Raw genomic sequence first — 19,610 nt, 5'->3', positions numbered from 1 at the left:
TTTTCTAGCTCAAAACATATTGCTTTCGAGTAGTGGTCGCCAACCTTCTTAAGCCCAAGACCTCCTACCTCGGCTTTAGTGAAAGGAAAGATCTACACACTAAATCGTTTAGAGAAAAAACTATTCAGATTGTACTTCCAACTTGAGGACTTTTATTTGAGCTAATTGTATTTGAATTACATAAAATGCTTTTGTCAAAACTTTCAAATTAATTCAACCAAGAAAACACTAACTAGCATATCAAACAGGCCATAGCTGTCTTTCTTTAAGAATATTACAATACTTCATACCTTTTGTAGCAACTTCTACTTTGAAAAAAGACCACTCGACAACTTCATGTCCAAAGGAACAACTTTATCTGGGACGGCAAAATCAATGCAGCGGAGTGGCTTATACACACATGCGCAGAAGAGACCGGAAGTAAAACCCCGCAACCCTGGAAACAACCTCTGTTTACAAACAGCTTTCCATAGCGGGAGTATTGCCATATTACCATGATCCTAATTGGTATTAACTTATCTTTATAATGCTCACATTACAACACTTCTCTCCCTTTAAATTCCAATATTCCCCAAATGTAAAAGAACTGGGAGACAAAAAACAGTGGCGTCATAATCTTGTGTACCTCTGAAACTTATACTAGTGTCTCGGTAACAGTTCATCAATGCAAAACACCTGAAAAACGTGGCAGATTCAACATTCAGTCTAACAAAGGAAACTGTCCATTCAAATATTCAGTCTGTCAGGTGGTTTGCGAGGGCGCTGTGCTACAACAGATGAAAATTATTAAATCTAAGTACAGGGGCTGTCTTACCGACAGACACCTTCACAGACTGTCTCAAACTGGCTGTCTGTAGTTAGGAGCCAAATTTCAGGGAACTAGCAGAAAGTATTCAACCCCACTCATCACACTGAGTGCAACAGTCAATTTTTATTCATTTATTTTTCATGTCGAAACAAAATTAAATAATGAAACATAGAATTAAAGGTGTTGTAATGTGAGCATTATAAAAATAAGTAATACTAATTATGATAGTATTTCCGGGTTGCGGGGTTTTACTTCCGGTCTCTTCTACTGTGGTGCAGGGCAGGGGAGCTACACACACGCGCACTGGGCAGAAAGAACGGAACTAAAACCCAGCAACCCGGAAACAATCTCTCTTTACAGACAGCTTTCAGTAGCAGAAGTATTGCTATATTACCATTATCCTAATTAGTATTACTTATTTTTATAATGCTCACATTACAACAGTACTTGTGCAGTTATTTTTCATATTTTTCGGGATCTACTGGGAAAGTCTCAAAGATCGATCGGTTGGTGACCACTACTTTAGAGCATGGGCTTCTAATCTTTTTATGCCATAGACAAATGCCGTTAAGCAAGGGGTCCATGGACCCCAGGTTGGGAACCCTTGCTTTCGCGTGTAACTGTAACCTTCAGAGAAATTAAAACAATTTTTTTCTGTGTTGATACTTCCCAACACTCCAAATTTACATTAGGTAGCTTGGAAAACAAACCAGTTTTGCTGATTTCAGTTTTTGAGTAAATAGGAAAAAAATTGCTCAAGGAAAGCATAAACTAACTTAATTACCTTATGCTCAACTATGCACTCTCCTGAATGACTTCAGACTCATTCTCTTGGTTATTCTACTCAGCCAGTAACAATCTTGACCACCAATGCAGGTTTTTTGGTGAAATTCTGCCAGAAGTCAGAGTTTTAATATTACAAGTCAATCTCCCATGGCTTTACACGTATAGTCAGAGAACATGGTCTCTTTCCTACTAGTTACTGTTCAGCATCTCTCCTCGTGTCTCTAACTCTAGTTCCCTTCTGCTTCTACATAACTTTCTCGCTATTCGTTTTAGTTTGATTTTGTTACCTTTATCCAGAAGAGATAGCAAATGACCCAGAATGACTTAATGGAAAAGGAACATTAAAGGTCTGCAAGCTACATTTCTGGAGCTTCAAGGAGCAGTGCCCTAGAAAGGTGGCATCCATCATCAAGGACCCCACCACCCAGGACATGCCCTCTTCTCGTTGTTACCGTCAGGAAGGAGGTACAGGAGCCTGAAGACATACACTCAAATGATTCAAGAACAGCTTCCTCTCCTCTGTCATCTGGTTTCAAAAATGGACATTGAACCCATAAACACCACTTCAATATTTTTTTAAATTTGTTTTTTTTTGCACTATTTTAACTTAACTATTTAATATGCATTATTACTGTAATTTAGTTTTTTCTATATTTATCATGTATTGCGTTGTACTGCTACCACAAAGTCAACAAATTTCATGGCATGCGCTGATTCTAATTCTGGAGGAGTTAATAGGCAATACGTGGCCTGCAGTCCTTGGCAGTTACCTTTTAACAGGGGTCCCCAACCTTTTTTGCACTGCGGACCAGTTTGATATTGACAATATTCTTGCGGACCGGCCAACCCAGGGGGTGGGGGTGGGGGGGGGTGTTCAAGTAGGGTTAAACTCACTTCAACATGTCTTTTACAGTTAGGGTTGCCAACTTTCTCACTCCCAAATAAGGGACAAAAGTAGCAGTTAAATCCCGGAACACTTGTGTTTACCCCAGGAAAGACTACCATGACCATGAAGCCTTGCGCGGGCACCTGTGTGCGCATGCGCGTACGTGACGATTTTTCTCCCACAAATTGGTTTCGGCTTAATCTTCCCGACTATACTGTACATACATTACTTATACTTTATATAGGTTGTGTATTTATCATATCATTCCTGCTTTTAGTATATGTTAATGTTATTTTAGGTTTTGTGTTATATGGTATGATTTGGTAGGTTATTTTTTGGGTCTGAGAATACTCAAAAATGTTTCCCATAAAAATTAATGGTAATTGCTTCTTTGCTTTATGCCATTTAAAAGTTCACAAAACATTTGAAACATTTCATAGATAGTGTATTTTGGAAAAACTATCTTCTCATAACTTCTCCCCATCCCTAGTGTCCAGAATAAAGTGTTAAAAAGAATGATAGTTTCTAGATATCCAAGTTCCATACATTTAAATATCATAACAAGTTATAAAGAAAAAAGACCACTTATTTTTAAGAAACAATAATTAGCACTAATGAAGATCAATCAAGTTTTATAATGTCCTATATATCACTCCATTGCTTTGGCAATAGCCTCAAAAACAAGTGGTGTAACAGCTTTCAAGTTATTAAGCAAAATTTAAGTTAAAATTAACTTCTTCTGAAATCCTCCGTCCATGCCCCACTTCTAAAAAGTACCTAATCATGTTTGTTTTTACTTTTCTACAGAAGAATGAAGTTTTAAATTACAAAATATTCTCCAAAAATATTTACAAGCACACAAACAATTTGCTCAGGCACACCAATAATCAGTCATGCAAACGTTTTAGGATAACAAGAATAACATTTGTGACCACTAAACACAACTGCCATAAAAATATATTGCAAAACATAAGCAGAATGTATTAAATTGTCCACTAATTCTGTCTGGTAATTATTCATTCTATAATTTGATGGAAAGTATAGATGCTGAGATTTTGTACTTACCCATTGATGTAATAGCCTGGCCAAGTTCAAGTGGTTCTACAGTCCCACTTCTGTCCTGATCATACATCATGAAGTTCTGTTTCCAACCGCTGAGTGCTGCCCACAGTTCTTTAAATTCATTAAAGCCCATCTTCCCAGTCATATCTCTCTGAAAAGCTCGAGTCAAGAATTGTGCTCATTGTTGATAAAAAATAGTGCAAAAAATAAATGTAGTCCTCAACATATTTCACTATATCAATGGCTCCCAATATTTCAGTAACTTTATTCCAATTAGGAAGCAAAACAGTATGAATCTTAACTGAGTGTTTAATATACGAGACACCAAAAGGCAAGGGTTACCTAAATCGGTAAAGGTATGGCAAAAGAAAAAATATTTCAACGAAAACTGTTTCACTTTTAATAATCACTATTTTGATAACAACTTCAAAAATTTGAGGAAATAACGTTGCAAGTACATGAAATTACTCCCTCCCCCCCAAAAAAAGCCAATTATTAACCAAGCAGTTACAAAGACTTAGAACACCAGTATAAAAAAAACTAGAATCTGCAGAATGTTATATTGATTTCAGTTTTACCGGGCTGCCTCGATGCCACATTTAATCAAATGCTAACTTGATAGCAAGGTAATCGCTCTAGCCTTGCCTCCAGAATTCAACTTTTGATCTACCTTTTGGTCCAGAGACAAGTAGTCCTGAAAGCCAGGGTGGGCAAGGTAGGTTTTACAGAGATCAAAGGTAGTTCCAAAGGTAGTTGAGCTAAATCCATACTGCCACTTCCACACTTTAAATGGATGACATTATTTTAACTTAATAAAAACCATCGATGGTTGCTAGCACATTACTATCACTAAATCTAGGCCATTAACCCTGCTACCTTCTAATCATGTTGTGTGACCAGAAATAATTTTGGCATTTTCAATTTCACTTTAGACTTACAGCACTGTGGGTTTTACATACATGTTAACTAATTTTAATCACCAAAAACCTGAAAACCGGATATACAGGTTATGTGATCATGACCACTTTCGTATTATATCAATATACATATAAAGGTGAAGGATACATCCAACATGGATATCATGATTCTGCAAGTCTCCAAACTAAAAGCTGAAAAGCAATATAATAATTAGGCATGCTAGATACAAAACGAAGAATGGTCATTAAAAAATAACATACATCTGGCATTTGTCAAGTTTATTGAAAAATCCAAACATGCAAGCTAGTTGAAATATTAATTTTTTCCCAATTCTAAGCCATTTGAAAATAATTGTAAGATATTATACACTCTTCTACAAACCAAGTCTTCCTCAGTCCACATTGAATCAAAAGTAACTTGCTATTAACAGACCTTTCACAACTATAGGACTGCCCATCAAAAGTTCATTATTTTTGGTTCCTTTACATCTTCAGACATTCATCTCTGACAACGAAATATTTCCTTAAATCTACATTAAAATGTTATCTTAATCAGGTCACTATTTAGAAATTCAAAGCAGGAGTGCAAGATTTTAGATTAAGGCTACGTCCACACTCCGCCGGATAATTTTGAAAATGCCGGTTTCGAGTAAAAATGATAGGCATCCACACTAAGCATTTTTCAAAATATCTCTGTCTACATTAGACAAATATTTGGGCACAGGACACACAGAAAACAAGCAAAGAGGAAACGGTATACTTAGTGCGCGTTTGTCCAGTTACAGAGTAGAAAAACTTAAAAGGAATTGCTCCTGGCTCTCGTGCAGGACTTAAAACTAAAAAAAACACAACAAATACTGGAGCGTATGGAGGCAACCAACAGGGAGTTCACGGACAGTATGACCTGGCTGACGACGAACATTGAAAAACTGACTAACACTGTTGCACTAATAAAGCACCTTGTTAAATGTATAAAACGTTTGCCTCAGTGTTATCTTGTATTTCCATACAATGTTACACATCTGTTGTCAGAGAAGTACTTCATAAATAGGTAAACCACCTTCATATAAGCAAGGACAGAAAACAGGGCAAAGTGAGTATACTTATTTATTCAGTAAGCTATGGGTCAAAGTATTTGGTGAGTACATTTCTAACTCTTCTGGCTTCAGTCTCGTTGCCGTCTGTTCTGAAATTGTTACGTTCTGCGAAGCGCAGAATCAAATATCGTTGTGATGATTGTACGCTCTAGTAGCAATTCTTTGGTGACAATAAAGTAGGAAGAAGAAGAAGAAGAAGACGACAATGAAATGTCACGCTGTCACCATCTGTTCTGGCATGTCATGACAGCGGTTTCAAAAAGCTCCGGTTACCCCGTACACACTGCAACAGATATTAGGCGTTTTCAGATTTATTCACTCTGGAGACCGTTTCTGAAAATCTCCGTTTTCGGGGGCTGAAAACGCTGTTTTACTGTGGACGGAAGGTCAAAACGAAGAGAAAAGGCTTTGTTTTCAAAATTATCCGGCGTGGTGTGGACGTAGCTTAAAATTCCCAGAAGATTCACAGAAAATAACCATCAGCCTAAACTGGTGAGCAGCAAATCTTCCACACTTTTCATTGTTAAAGTTACCAAACTGTTAAGGCTCTTCTATTCAATTTCACAATTGGCTATTTTCACCTACTGTTCTCTCATGTGACTCCCCTTTAACTTAGTTTACCACCTTTAAGTAAAAAAAAAACTTTGCTAACATGTGATGCTACTTTTCAGTAACTGACAACTGCAGTGACGGTGACGAATCAGCATATAGGAGGGAGATTGACTGAGTGGTATCATAACAACCACCTCTCAATGTCAACAAGACCAAGAAACTGATTGCAGAGGGAAACCAGAGGTCCATGAGCCTGTATTCATTGGAGGATCAGAGGTAGAGAGGGTGAGTAACTTTAAATTCCCAGGTGTTACTATTTCAGACCATCTGTCCTGGACCCATCATGTAAGTGCAATTGTGAAGAAAGCACGATAGTGCTTCTACTCCCTTAGGAGTCTGCAGAGATTCAGCATGACATCTAAAGCTTTGACAAACTTCTATAGGTGTGTAGTGGAGACTGTAATGACTAGCTGCATCACAGCCTGGGGTGGAAATACGAACACACACAAAATGCTGGAAGAACTCAACAGGTCAGGAAACATCTATGGAAAAAGAGTAGGAGAGGGTAGAAGACCATGAAAGAAAGGGAAGAGGGAGGTGATGGGCTGGTGGGAGAAGGAAATGGGAATGGTGAGCAGTGGGGGTTCAGGTAGCAATTACCAGAAGTTCGAGAAATCGATGTCCATGCCATCAGGTTGGAGGCTACCCAGATGGAATATAAGGTGTTGCTCCTCCAGCCTGAGCCTGGCCTCATCACGGCAGTAGAGGAGGCCATGGAATGACACATCAGAATGGGGAAATTCTTCTATTCTCTCCTATCTGATTTCCTCCCTCTCTGGCCCTTTATCTCTTTCACTAATCAACCTTCCAAATCTTTACATCACCCCTCCCCCTCTTCCGGTTTCACCTATCACCTACCACCACGTACTTACTCTGACTTCTCTTTTTTTGCAGTCCTGATAAAGGGTCTTGGCCCAAAACATCGACTGTTTACTCTTTTCCATAGATGCTGCCCGGCCTGCTGAGTTCCTACCAGCATTGTGTTGATTTCCAGTATTTGCAGATTTTCTCTTATTTGTTGGTGGAAAGACCAATGCATTTTAATGGAAAATCCTACAAAAGGTTGTGGATTCAGCCCAATACATCACAGGTAAAGCCCTCCCAACCACTGAGCACATCTATATTAAACGCTGTCGTAGGAAAGCAGCATCCATCATTAGAGATCCACACCATCCAGGCCATGCACTTTTCTCACTGTTTGCATTAGATAGAAGGTACAAGAGTCTTAGGACTCTCACCTTTTGCTCAAGAACAGTTACTACCCCTCAACCACCAAACTCCTGAGCAAAAGGGGATAACTGCACTCTCTTGCCCATCCATTCAGATGTTCCCACAACCAATAATCTCACTTTAAGGATGTTGTATTATTATCTCACGTTCTTGCTATTGATTGCTAGTTATTTATATTTGCATCTGCACAGTTTGTCATCTTCTGCACTCTGGTTGATCTTTCATTGACCCTGCTATAGTTATTAATTATAGATTTGCTGAGTATGCCCACAGGAAAATGAATCTCAGGGTTGTACAAGGTGACACACAATGTACTTTGATAAATTTACTTACTTTAAAACATTTAATACAGCGATCTGCAAATGTTGAAGAATTACTTACGTTTATAGGTGCCATGTAGCCCAGATTGAGTTAAACATCGCTGCAATTCCTCAGCATCCACTTCACCATCCTACAAAATAAATTTATAGTTTAAGATTTCTTCTATGTTTTTATCATACAATATTGGAAACACTATCAGCCAAGAATTTTACATTTTATACAAATACTCTAGAACAAAAACATTTGTAACTTTTCTACTTGCACTAATATCTTTACATGCAAATACCTTAACCGTTAAAACTAAAACTTACAAAACTAATGAAAACAAATGAAAAATTCAATGATGCACAGAGCAACCATTTTGCTTCAGGTAAACAAAGCGTAGTCCAGTTTTATTAAGATATTAGAAATTCCCATCAAGCTACAATTCTCCTTGCAATTGTTGACGGCATTTCAAGTACCACACATTCAAGAAAAGCAAATTAGCAAGTCTCTTCATTTTGTTTTAGTTAAAATTTAAGTTCCTCACAAACAAAATATTTTTACTTTTAAAAAAAAAATGGGCCCAGCATGTTCTAGCATGTGAAGCTAGCTCCAGCAGACTGGGCAGATGAGATCAGCAGTGAGATTCAACAGCCAAGGTGGTTCTGCAACGCTTCAGTGAGAACAAAGGTGTGATAAGGTACGGAAGTCATGGCTATTCACTGTAACCAGTGTGATGACACCTGGTTCCTGAGCTGTATTGTTCTATAAGTCATTGGACACTGGACCAGATTTCTAAAATTGAGAGAGTGGAACCGTCCCAGTGCAACGGCTTTTCTACTTTGAAAACCCTCTTGTACGGATTTCAATGTCATTGCCGGATACGATGGACAACCAGCATGCAACTGTGTCGGTTGCTTACCAAGTTAAGAGCCCATGGTATTACAGGAAAGTTACTAGCATGGTTAAAGCATTAACTAATTAGTAGGAGGCAGCAGGTGGGAATAAAAGGATCATTTTCTGCTTGACTGCTGGTGAGTAGTGATGTTCCACAGGGGTCTGTGTTGGGACCACTTTTTATGCTGTATATCAATGATTTAGATGATGGTATATATGGCTTTGCTGGCAAGTTTGCAAATGATACAAAAATTGGTGGAGGGGCAGGCAGTGCTGAGGAAAGAGGTAGGATGCAGAAGGACTTAAGACTGATTAGGAGAATGGGTATGAAAGTGGGAAATGAAATACAATGTTGGAAAATGCATGGTCATGCACTTTGGTAGTAGAAATAAATGTGCACAGTATTTTCTGAACAGGGAGAAAATCCAAAAATTTGAGATGCAAAGGGACTTGGGAGTCCTTGTGCAGAACACCTGAAAGGTTAACTTGCAGGGAGGCAGTGGTGAGGAAGGCAAATGTAACATTAGCATTCACTTCAAGAGGTCTTAAATACAAGAACAGGGATGTAATGCTGAGGCTTTACAGGGCACTGGCAAGGCCTCACCTTGAGTACTGTGAACAGATTTGGGCTCATCTTAGAAAAGATGTGCTGGCATTGGAGAGCGCCCAGAGCGGTTCATATGATGATTCTGGGAATGAAAGGGTTTGATAGCCCGGAATCTGTACTCGCTAGAATTTAGAAGGATGAGGGGGGATCTCATTGAAACCTTTTGAATGTTGAAAGGTCTGGACAGAGTAGATGGGGAAAGGATGTTTCCCCAAGATGGGGGAGTCTAGGACAAGAGGGCACAGCCTCAGGATAGAGGGGCGCCCATTTAAAACAGAGATGCAGAGAAATTTCTTGTAGCCAGAGGGTGGTGAATTTGTGGAATTTGTTACCACAGGCAGCTGTGGAGGCCAGGTCATTGGGTATATTTAAGGCAGAGACTGATAAGTTCTTGATTGGACAGAGCAAGGGTTACGGGAAGAAGGCCGAGGACTGGAGTTGGGGGGGGGGGGGGGGAAGGTTCAGCCATGATTGAATGGTGGAGTAGACTCAACGGGCCAAATGGTCTAATTCTGCTCCCATGTCTTATGGTGTTCTTTTGATTGTAAATGAACAAAATTGATGCAGACACCTCGTGCAGATAATGGACTGCTTTCATACAATGGTTTCAATTCTGCATCCTCCAAATTTTACACAAACACACACACACAAATGACGCTACGTTCATGCTAAGCATGCTGTAGTTCCTAATGGCCACTTAAGTTCACGTGACTGATGCTAGTTAGAAACTGCTTGGCAACAGTCTCTTGTCCCAATTAAGCAGCATACTGTCCCAAATAAACAAAGGGAATCCCAGCTATTTTCATGATTAGTTTTTGTTCTTTAAGACTTGTCCAAAATAAGTGGCCGCCCTGAAGAATCAATGGACCAATTAACGAGAATCCACTGTAATGACTTGCACGTAGTCAGTACAATCTGAATTTTACAGTTTTATTTTTCTAGCAGGGAAGGGCCTTTATGATTGGGTTTTATCCCCACAACTGTAATAGTCTCCTACAGGGAGATTCAGATTTCAGATTTACGTACATCAAAAACTGTGAAATATGCAATTTACATTAACAACCAACACCATCTAAGGATGTGCTGGGGCAGACCACAAGCATCTCCACACGCTCCAGAAAAACTCACATCAGGAATGTGACGATCAGTGTGAATTCTTCCTGCTCACTTCCACTTACGAATGTGGCTTACATTTCTTCGCCCCTCCCCGCCCCCCCCCCGTTTCCATTTAAATTCTTATTTCATTTTTAAATGAGAGCAGAGTGAAAGTGAATTGTGCCCAAACTGACAAAAATCAAACTTCAAATTTAAGGTAGAGTTTATTGTCACTTACACAAGTGCAATGAAAAAATTGATATCATGAGAGTAACTGATAGGTGGGAAAAACAAAAACAAATGCTGATAAATAAAGCAACACATATCAAAGTTGCTGGTGAATGCAGCAGGCCAGGCAGCATCTCTAGGAAGAGGTACAGTCGACGTTTCGGGCCGAGACCCTTCGTTCACCAGCAACTTTGATGTGTGCTGCTTGAATTTCCTGCATCTGCAGAATTCCTCCTGTTTGCACTGATAAATAAACTCTTCTTGGACTTCCAGTGTCAACTATAACAGACATTTCAATGACAAACTCTGCCACCTTCATCAGGAATGATGCCTAGGTACATTAAATTGGAGGTAGCAGAACTTTGCATATGCAATGGCCACAGGATCGACTTTGACGGTACAAACTACTGTGCCGTGTCAAATGCTTTTCGGACTGCCTGGGGAAGAAAGCCATTGAGATAAGACCAAAGAATAAAAATTTTTAACAAAGACAAAGGTCTCACTCTAAGTAAGAACTGGAATACGATTGTAAACAAGGTGGGGCAGTGGAAACCTGATTGGTTGAGGATTAACCAATCAGGAGGGCTGGATGACGTGGGTATACACACCAGACTAGACATCCCTAATGAAGATGGCAGAATTTGTCATCGAAATGTCAGGTGCTTGACAGTTTAAGAAGCTGCTATGCTGAAAATGTTGATGAAAAAATTGCAGATTCTTTCTGAATTGATGAGCCAAATTTCCTTCCTTATTGTTCTATCTTGTGAATTGCAAAGACTAATTATTGCTAAGGTATTCAAAATACATTAAGCAATACCTGTAGATGTTTATCTAAAATTCTAAGAAACTATATTAAGTACCAGCATATTATGTAAACCTATCAGGAATGGCGGCATTCAGATAATAACTTTAACAAGACTAGAACATCCCAAAGTCGAAATATTCATACAAAATTAGATAGAGGCACAAAGAGAGGGTATTAGGATAGATGGTCAAAAAGGCATTTAAGTATGAGGTATGTATGTTTTTTTTGCGCGTTGGGGTTTGAAGTTTCACTTTGAACAGGTTCCACGGTTTTCTTTGTTTCATGGCTGTCTGTGGGAAGACTAATCTCAGGGCTGTATACATACTTTGATAATAAATGTCCTTTGAATATTTTGACCATCATTGTAGATCTTATTTTAAAAATAGGCACATGAAGTTCATATTAGTGAGAATATAAAGTTTATTAAGAAGTGAAACAAATTTAGATTCTGAAAACAGAAGATGCTTATTTGATGAGTTTTTAAAAACTAATTTCCTATTTAGTAAACCAGCAGTGGACTTCTTTAGCAGACATTTCAGCACCACTTTCAAAAATATTGCTAACTTCATGCAAACGCAAGGGTTTAACCAAAGCAAAGTGAACACTGGGGAATGGAATACTTTGCTATATCTGTAATCAAATTTCAGCATAAGACTACTTGAGAAAAACACAAGTTTGATGCAGAGTAAAGACAAAGCTCAAGTCAAAGCCAAGTTTATTATTTTACTGTCAAAACTGAACTGAAAGCAAATCTTTTCACACCAATATGAATCCCACTACCTAATCTTCCTTGGTGTTTCCAACCCAAGAATGTTCTGTAAAATAGCATTGAATTGGCAATAATAAATCATTCAAAAGATCTTATTCTGATTTCAAGGAAGCATACTTGCAATTAAATTAATACTGAAATGTTCAATTAATAGTACTAACAAGAGAAGTCATTGAATCAAACCATAACTAAGCAAATATTCAAGAACACATCACTAAGTCCGGGCAAGTTCATAACATGCCTTCTTAGTAACTGGAAGCAGTAGCTCAAAGTACTTACCTGTCCAGCAATTGCAGTGAAATAACTCCACATTGGATCGACGGAAGCCGCAGGATAACCAGAGTACGCAGAGTAAGTTTGATATGCACCTGGTGGAGCAGCATGCATCGGGCCACCTGGCCCTGCCATTCCTGCCATATGTCCACTAAAACCTCCATGCTGACAAGACAGAACACATTCAGTTTTAAAATAGACAAAAATTTAAGAACTTTTAAAACTTAAATTTCTATTGTTCAACATGTAAAATAACTTTGAGACCTACTTCTTACAAAAACAGTTAAGATTGCATGCTTATGAGAACGATTCTCATAGACATTTTAAATAGTCCCATACATAAACATTTTATTAAGCTACTTGTACCTTTCTTAATATAGCTAGTATACATAGCAATAAAGCTGCATTAACCCACTTCTGATATCATCCCTCACCGGAAATAAAAGCTATCAATTTTATGCAAACAAGTATTTTAAGGAAAGAGACAACATACTCTGGAGAATTATAAATTATTCAGGAATCGCCAAGCATAAAAATATAAAATGCACATCATACTTGACCAAAATTAGAATATTTTAAAGTGAGCAATTGTTGGTTCAAATTATTATTCACAAGTATAAAAAATTGAGTATTATAGAAGGAAATGAATCAGCCATGATGAAACAGTGGAGCACGCTCGATGGGCTGAATGGCTAATTCTGCTCCTATGTCTTAGGGTGTTATAAATATATATTCAACATATGCCATAAACAAAGTTACAGCTAGGATAATAAGAGACTGAGTTAGGGGAAATAAAGCCCTGATGACAGAAATGGTCAGAGGAAATAAAGTAAAAGGAGGACGCAAGATCCTGGGTTTACAGCTGACGTAATTATAGCCATCAGAGTGAGTGATATACAAGTGTACTGATTGGCTTTCCTAGGCTTATAGTACTGGGAAACGATATGGAGATAATTAGGTGCAAGACTGTGAAAAAGTTGAATGCAAGGATTGAGAATATTTCTATTAAGAGACAAGTAGGTGAATTGCGAAGATGGATCAGCAAAAGCATAAATTAGGGTGGTAGCAGCAGTTTAGAAGCAGCTTGAGAGGTGGGGGATTGTAAAAAGCAGGAGATAAAACAAGGAAAATATGGAAATATTTCATTCTGCAAGTTATAAAACATGGAATGCAACAGATAACATTAAAATCAAAGTCAGTAATATACTGTCCATCTAAATACCAGTACAGGTCCTTGAGGACTATATCACATTGTCACAGAAAAATGCTTATCCACCTTTTGTTTTTGAATCTTACCATACAAAACCTTATCACAATGTTATAAATGCTCTTCCATCTTTGCTAATAATTGATTATAACAATCCTAATGCTGTTAAAAAGTGAATGTAAACTAATTTGAAAATACATTCCCTCTCCACTGTTCTAGGGACTGCCTCAATAAAAATAAACCAATTAGTTTAGTCAGGCATGACTTGTTCTTCAATTCTGATTAATCAATACCCATTTAAACCAATGATGGATTCCCTACAGCAGATGCTAAAACAATAGGTGAGTGGTTCTATATATTGGCGAGACCCGACGCAGACTGCGAGATCGTTTCGCTGAACACCTACGCTTTGTCCGCCAGAGAAAGCAGGATCTCCCGGTAGCCACACATTTTAATTCCACATCCCATTCTGATATGTCTATCCATGGCCTCCTCCACTGTAAAGATGAAGCCACACTCAGGTTGGAGAAACAACACCTTGTATTCCATCTGGGTAGCCTCCAACCTGATGGCATGAACGTTGACTTCTCTAACTTCAGCTAATGCCCCACCTCCCCCTCGTACCCATCCGTTATTTATTTATATACACACACATTCTTTTTCTCTCTCTCCTTTTTCTCCCTCTGTCCCCCTCACTATACCCCTTGCCCATCCTCTGGGCTTCCCCCCTCCCCCTTTCTTTCTCCCTAGGCCTCCTGTCCCATGATCCTCTCATATCCCCTTCTGCCAATCAACTGTCCAGCTCTTGGCTCCATCCCTCCCCCTCCTGTCTTCTCCTATCATTTCGGATCTCCCTTCCCCCTCCCACTTTCAAATCTCTTACTAGCTCTTCTTTCAGTTAGTCCTGACGAAGGGTCTCGGCCCGAAACGTCAACTGTACTTCTTCCTAGAGATGCTGCTTGGCCTGCTGCGTTCACCAGCAACTTTTATGTGTGTTGTTAGGTGAGTGGTTATCTGTCTTTTTTTTGCCTGCACATTTTTTTTTAAATAATGGAGTGACATTTGAACTTTTCCCAATCCAGTATGGTATAATGTCTGAATCTAGAGAGCTTTATAAAATTATGACTAATGTATCTACAAGTTCCTTACCTATTTTAAAGCCTGGTGTAGAAACCATCAGCTCCTGGAGATTTGTATAGCTTAAGTCTCAATATTTTCTCCATTAACACTTTTCTTACTTATATTAAATCCACTGAGCTCCTCCCCATCACTTATTTTTAGGTTCCCTTGACCGCTGGCATTTTGTCCACTTTCTCCACTGTGAAAACGGATACAAAGTACTCATTTAACAAATCTACCATTAAAAAAATGATTATAATCTTACCTGCACCCTCAATTGGCTCCACATTCCCCATATTATGGCAAAAGGTGGTTAAAAACATTTGTTAATTCTGATAATTTTTTTAATAAAAACCCATTGTTCTTTTACAGTTCATTACTTTCTATGTATCTGAGCTATCCAGAGTTCTGTCTGCTGAGTTCCACATTTTCAAAACTTTTTTTCGGAAATCACTCCAATAATTAAAGAGAGTGTAACAAGCTGCCAGTGCAAGTGGTGCCATCAAGCAAGATTTCAGCATTTAAGAGAAGTTTGGATAGGTATATGGATGGCAGGGGTATGAAGAGCTATGGTTCCAGTGCAGATAGATAGGACCAGGCAGTTTATATGGCTTGACACAGACTAGATGGGCCGAAGAGCCTGTTTCTGTGGTGTACTTTTCTATGATTCTTTAATACTTCAAAAATTAGAGTCATAAAACACATATTACCTCTTCTGGTGGAAGAATTGTGCAATTTTAAACTCAAGGACATACATTAAGGAAAATAAATATTGAGAATGTTAAATTAATGTAATGGTAAATCAGCAGTAATACATGTGGATTTATGGTCAGTAGAAAAGCAATATTGCCTACCTAGAGCCTTGAAAACAGCTGCCAATGGAGATCTGTGCTGTTGATTTCATTTTGGGAAGGGAAACTTACTTTCAGGTAGCCAGCCATTTAACACTTTGCTTTTAAAACTAATGTGGTGAGCAAGGAGTACTTTTGCGTCTTTGGAAAGGAAGTGTTGGATGAAATTAGCGATGTGCCAGACTTCTCACAAAGGAAAGCTGCCTTTGGACAAATAGATCTTCAGACTTCGTCAAACTAATTAGGTCAAACGGCCACACAGTGAGTCTGTGTGCCTTGGTCAATGTTAGGAATATATGGCAACAAATAAGCCCATGTCAATACATCATGCTACCAGTGCCGAAATGTGTGCTGACACTTGAAGGCTGTCCCCAGCACACCCTCAGGTGTGTTGGCTGTTAACACAAATGGTGCATTTCACTGTACTTTCCAATGTACACGTGACAAATAAACTTGAATGTTGATTTTCATACTCATTGTCAGTTACTGATTAGAATCATTTACAGTTTGTCAATTTCAACAGAAACCAAAAGGAAAACACAATGTACCATAGTCTCTGAATGCCTCTTTAATTATTATTACAACCAGTAACAAGAGCCTTAGGACATCAAAAGCAACACACACACAAAAGTCTGGAGGAACTCAGCAGGTCAGGCAGCATCTATGGAAATGAACATAGTCAAGATTTTGGACAGAGACCCTTCTTCAGGACTGAGAAGGAAGAGTGAAGACACCAGAATTCCCAATTAACATATTACAGCTCCAAGTAGTCTATCTGAGCTTACTCCACCTGAAAGTTAGTAGAAACTCCCCTCCCCAAGTGCACTTTCCAGGAAACTACATAAACCAAGGGGATGCAGGAGATCTTAACGGGGAAAGAACCTTGCCTCCGATAACAAAACTTCACAGGGAGATGGAAATCCTCTATTGCACTTTCCATAGCACAATGGGCAGGCAGAAGGCATTGAAGTTTATATCTTGAGTGACATAAAGTTATCAAATGCTTTCTGGATTTCAATGTAAATGACAACTACTGCTTTGGTCAGGTTTGTCAGCAATGATGCATTGTTTACACTGGATCTATCCATCAACTGAAGGTTTTCCAAACTGTCACACAAAGACTCAATTCCTCAAATAATTGCTATCTGTAAAATCTCTGGTTTATCACAAGCTTATATGAGGCACTCCACTGGGAAGAGTTGACCATGAATGTTTTGTCCTAACTGTCTGGATACACAAGCCAGGAAAGTATGCCATGAAGAGCAAGTTGTTGCATGTAGCAGACTCCCCCTCTCCACGCAGCTAATGAATGCACAGCAATGGCAGACCAGTACAGTTCGGCACCAACAGCGTCACACAAGTTATCAATCGGCATTAGACTCAACGCAAGACAATCTTAGGGACTCCAGCTCCGGACTTTTCCCTCTATTTACTTCCGAAGCCTTCCCCATGAGTGGGTATAGCACATGACATTGGAGGTTTGAGATCAGAGTTTTCCTTCTCTTAGATGAGCTGCCAACCACAGCTGACAAGCCCCATCTGCCCAAAGTGACTGGTTTTTTTAAGTTGCCAATAACCTGCTTTTGCCCCTTCTCCTGTCAGTAGAAATGGTCCCACTAGGCTTGGTAGCTAAGCCACAGGTGAAGGCCAAGAGTGGACTTAGTTGTCAGAGTCTATATGAGATGCACACCATTGGGAGCATTTAGAAGATTGTGGGAGTTTAACCTCCCTGCCTCCTCCGCCACCCCCCCAAAACCACTTCCCAGGTTGTGACAACCTTAAGGAATCAATCTCAAATAGCAACCAGTCTTAAATAGCAAACTGATATACACAGTTTTCCAATGATTCCCAAATAAAAGGACTTTCTATCAAGTTTAGGATGGAAACCTAGGAACTTCTCACTTTTCAGTACCATTGTTTATACTTCACCTTAATTAGTTTTCTTATATTGATTGTGCATTGTTTCATTTCTGATTCTGTATCAGTCTTGACAGAACACAAGATGATATTCTCTTGTTCTACATTAAGCATTGGTAATATACTCTGCATCTAATGTTTTGGCTTTTCCATAATTATAAAACGTAAAAAGTTGATTATGTTATCCATTGCAAATTTTATTTTAAGCTCCTTGTATTTTTCAGTTGTTTGGATCGGTACTTTATTTGTTTCATGTTTTTTTTAAAAAAAGCTATACACGACAGAAATATCACCAGGTTCAGAAACAATTATTACCCCTCAGCCATAAGGATCTTGAACCACAGGGGAATAACTTCACATACCCCAATACCGGACAGATTCCTCAATCTATGGACTCACACTCCTGTTCTCTATATTTAGTGTTCATTGTTTTGGTATTTGTACAGCTTGATGTCTTTTGCACATTAGCTGTTGGTCTTTGCCCTGTGCAGTTTTTCATTAATTCTATTGTATCTACTGTGAATGCCTGCAAGAAAATGAGTCTCAGTGTAGTATAGTGGCATATGCACTTTGAACTTTTGAATCGCATATCTGTAACCCAAATACAGAATTCACTATTAGTTCTCCAGTATATTAAACAACAGCACTCTCTAAGCTCCCTCCCCACTATTAATTTAACTGAAATATAAACTTCAAAATAATTCTTAAATCTGCAATACAAAATGCAAATGAGATCAGTGGGTTCATGAAAAGGCACAAAGAAGATGATTGAACAAACAATGAAATCAGGGTCTCGACAGGATAGGAAAACACACTCCATTTTACTTGGCGTTACCGGTTTAAAATTCAGTTAAAATGGAGTGCATTTCCCCATTTGACCGCAGCAATTTACGGAAGTGCTGCAAAATCTGATCTCACATATTGCTCATCAGTTCTTCTCTGCACGTTAACTCACTGGTAGGTATTTTAATTTTTTTAAAAAAATCACAGGGAGTTAAGTCTCAAGTCTTCGACTGCTTGGCCTCACTTCTCTCCAAGCGAAACTGCAAGCAAAATGCCAAGGCCTCACTGAAGGCATTCCTGCCTTGGGACCACCTTCCCGACCAAAAAAAAACTACAACGGCGGGAGTGAGCTCTGCTCCAGAGGGTGAACAATGAGTGTTTCTCGTCAGGGAGCAGAGGGACCCCGGCTACTGATCCGCAGGAAACCCGCCGAGTGCCATGACCGCGGGAGGGGGTGTACAAGGGCCGATCGCGGCCGTGACCGGCAGCGCAGGGTGAAGGGTCGGGACTGGTCTGGTCTGCTCCGGCTCCGGCCCGGCCCAGCGACACCTCATGCCTGGTTTACGCCGCCGTGATGAAGCCGGCCGCGAACAACGGGAACTCCCACCAACTTACCCCGCCATATCCTGGGTAAGACATGGTCTCCGAGCTCGCCGCGTATCACTAAAGCCGGGGACTGAAGGTATTTACAGTTCACAACCTCTGGGAAAACGCTGTATTTAAACACCGAGCAGCGAGCAACGTCCCGTCTCTCTGCCTCACTTCCTGTCGCCCGGCACTCCGCAGCCTCAGCTCCCGCCTCCCCGCCGCATTCGTTGGGTGGATTCTCAACCTCGATTTCAATTGAACGACGGGCAATGATTGAGCGCTGCGGCAACCAATAAGTTTGAAAAGCATGATGGATCGGTGACCGTGACAAAGCTGCATGAGCATTAGGGACTTGGGTCAACGTCGCTGCCGCTCTTTTGCATGGAGTCTCGTAAGCGAGTTGTGGAAGTGTTAGTGGGTCCGGCTTGTGTATCTGCCTCCAGCCTCCACCCACACAATGTTCTAGAACTTCTAAAGTTACTTAGTAGCGTTAATCTGGATCACTTTTCGACTTCAGAATTCAGAGTAAATTAATTTTCAAAGTATATATGTGTCACCCTGAGATTCGTTTTCTTAACCATACAACAATTACAGCACGGAAACAGGCCATCTCGGCCCTTCTAGTCCGTGCCGAACTCTTACTCTCACCTCGTCCCACCGACCTGCACTCGGCCCATAACCCTCCATTCCTTTCCTGTCCATATAGCTGTCCAATTTAACTTTAAATGACATCATCAAACCTGCCTCAACCACTTCTGCTGGAAACTCGT

At 39.6% G+C, this 19,610-nt stretch overlaps 1 protein-coding gene across 1 annotated transcript in view; it reads right to left on the bottom strand.

Annotated features, from left to right (window-relative positions):
* The window catches only part of LOC134348638 (grancalcin-like), a 29,382-nt gene extending 10,337 nt beyond the window's left edge, over window positions 1–19,045 (bottom strand). Inside the window, exons 1-5 of the mRNA XM_063052334.1 lie at window positions 18,868–19,045; window positions 12,382–12,540; window positions 7,780–7,849; window positions 4,608–4,651; window positions 3,546–3,693 (exon numbers count right to left, since the gene is read on the bottom strand). Of these exons, the coding sequence (XP_062908404.1) occupies window positions 3,546–3,693; window positions 4,608–4,651; window positions 7,780–7,849; window positions 12,382–12,540; window positions 18,868–18,891 (445 nt within the window). The 5' untranslated portion in view covers window positions 18,892–19,045. The remainder of the gene's footprint in view (window positions 1–3,545; window positions 3,694–4,607; window positions 4,652–7,779; window positions 7,850–12,381; window positions 12,541–18,867) is intronic.
* Between the last annotated feature and the right edge of the window lie 565 nt (window positions 19,046–19,610).

Source organism: Mobula hypostoma, chromosome 6 (genome assembly GCF_963921235.1).
Source record: "Mobula hypostoma chromosome 6, sMobHyp1.1, whole genome shotgun sequence".
In the NCBI taxonomy this organism is placed as follows: domain Eukaryota; kingdom Metazoa; phylum Chordata; class Chondrichthyes; order Myliobatiformes; family Myliobatidae; genus Mobula; species Mobula hypostoma.
Note: the sequence above shows the minus strand (reverse complement) of the source record. Positions and strands in the feature narration are given on the sequence as shown.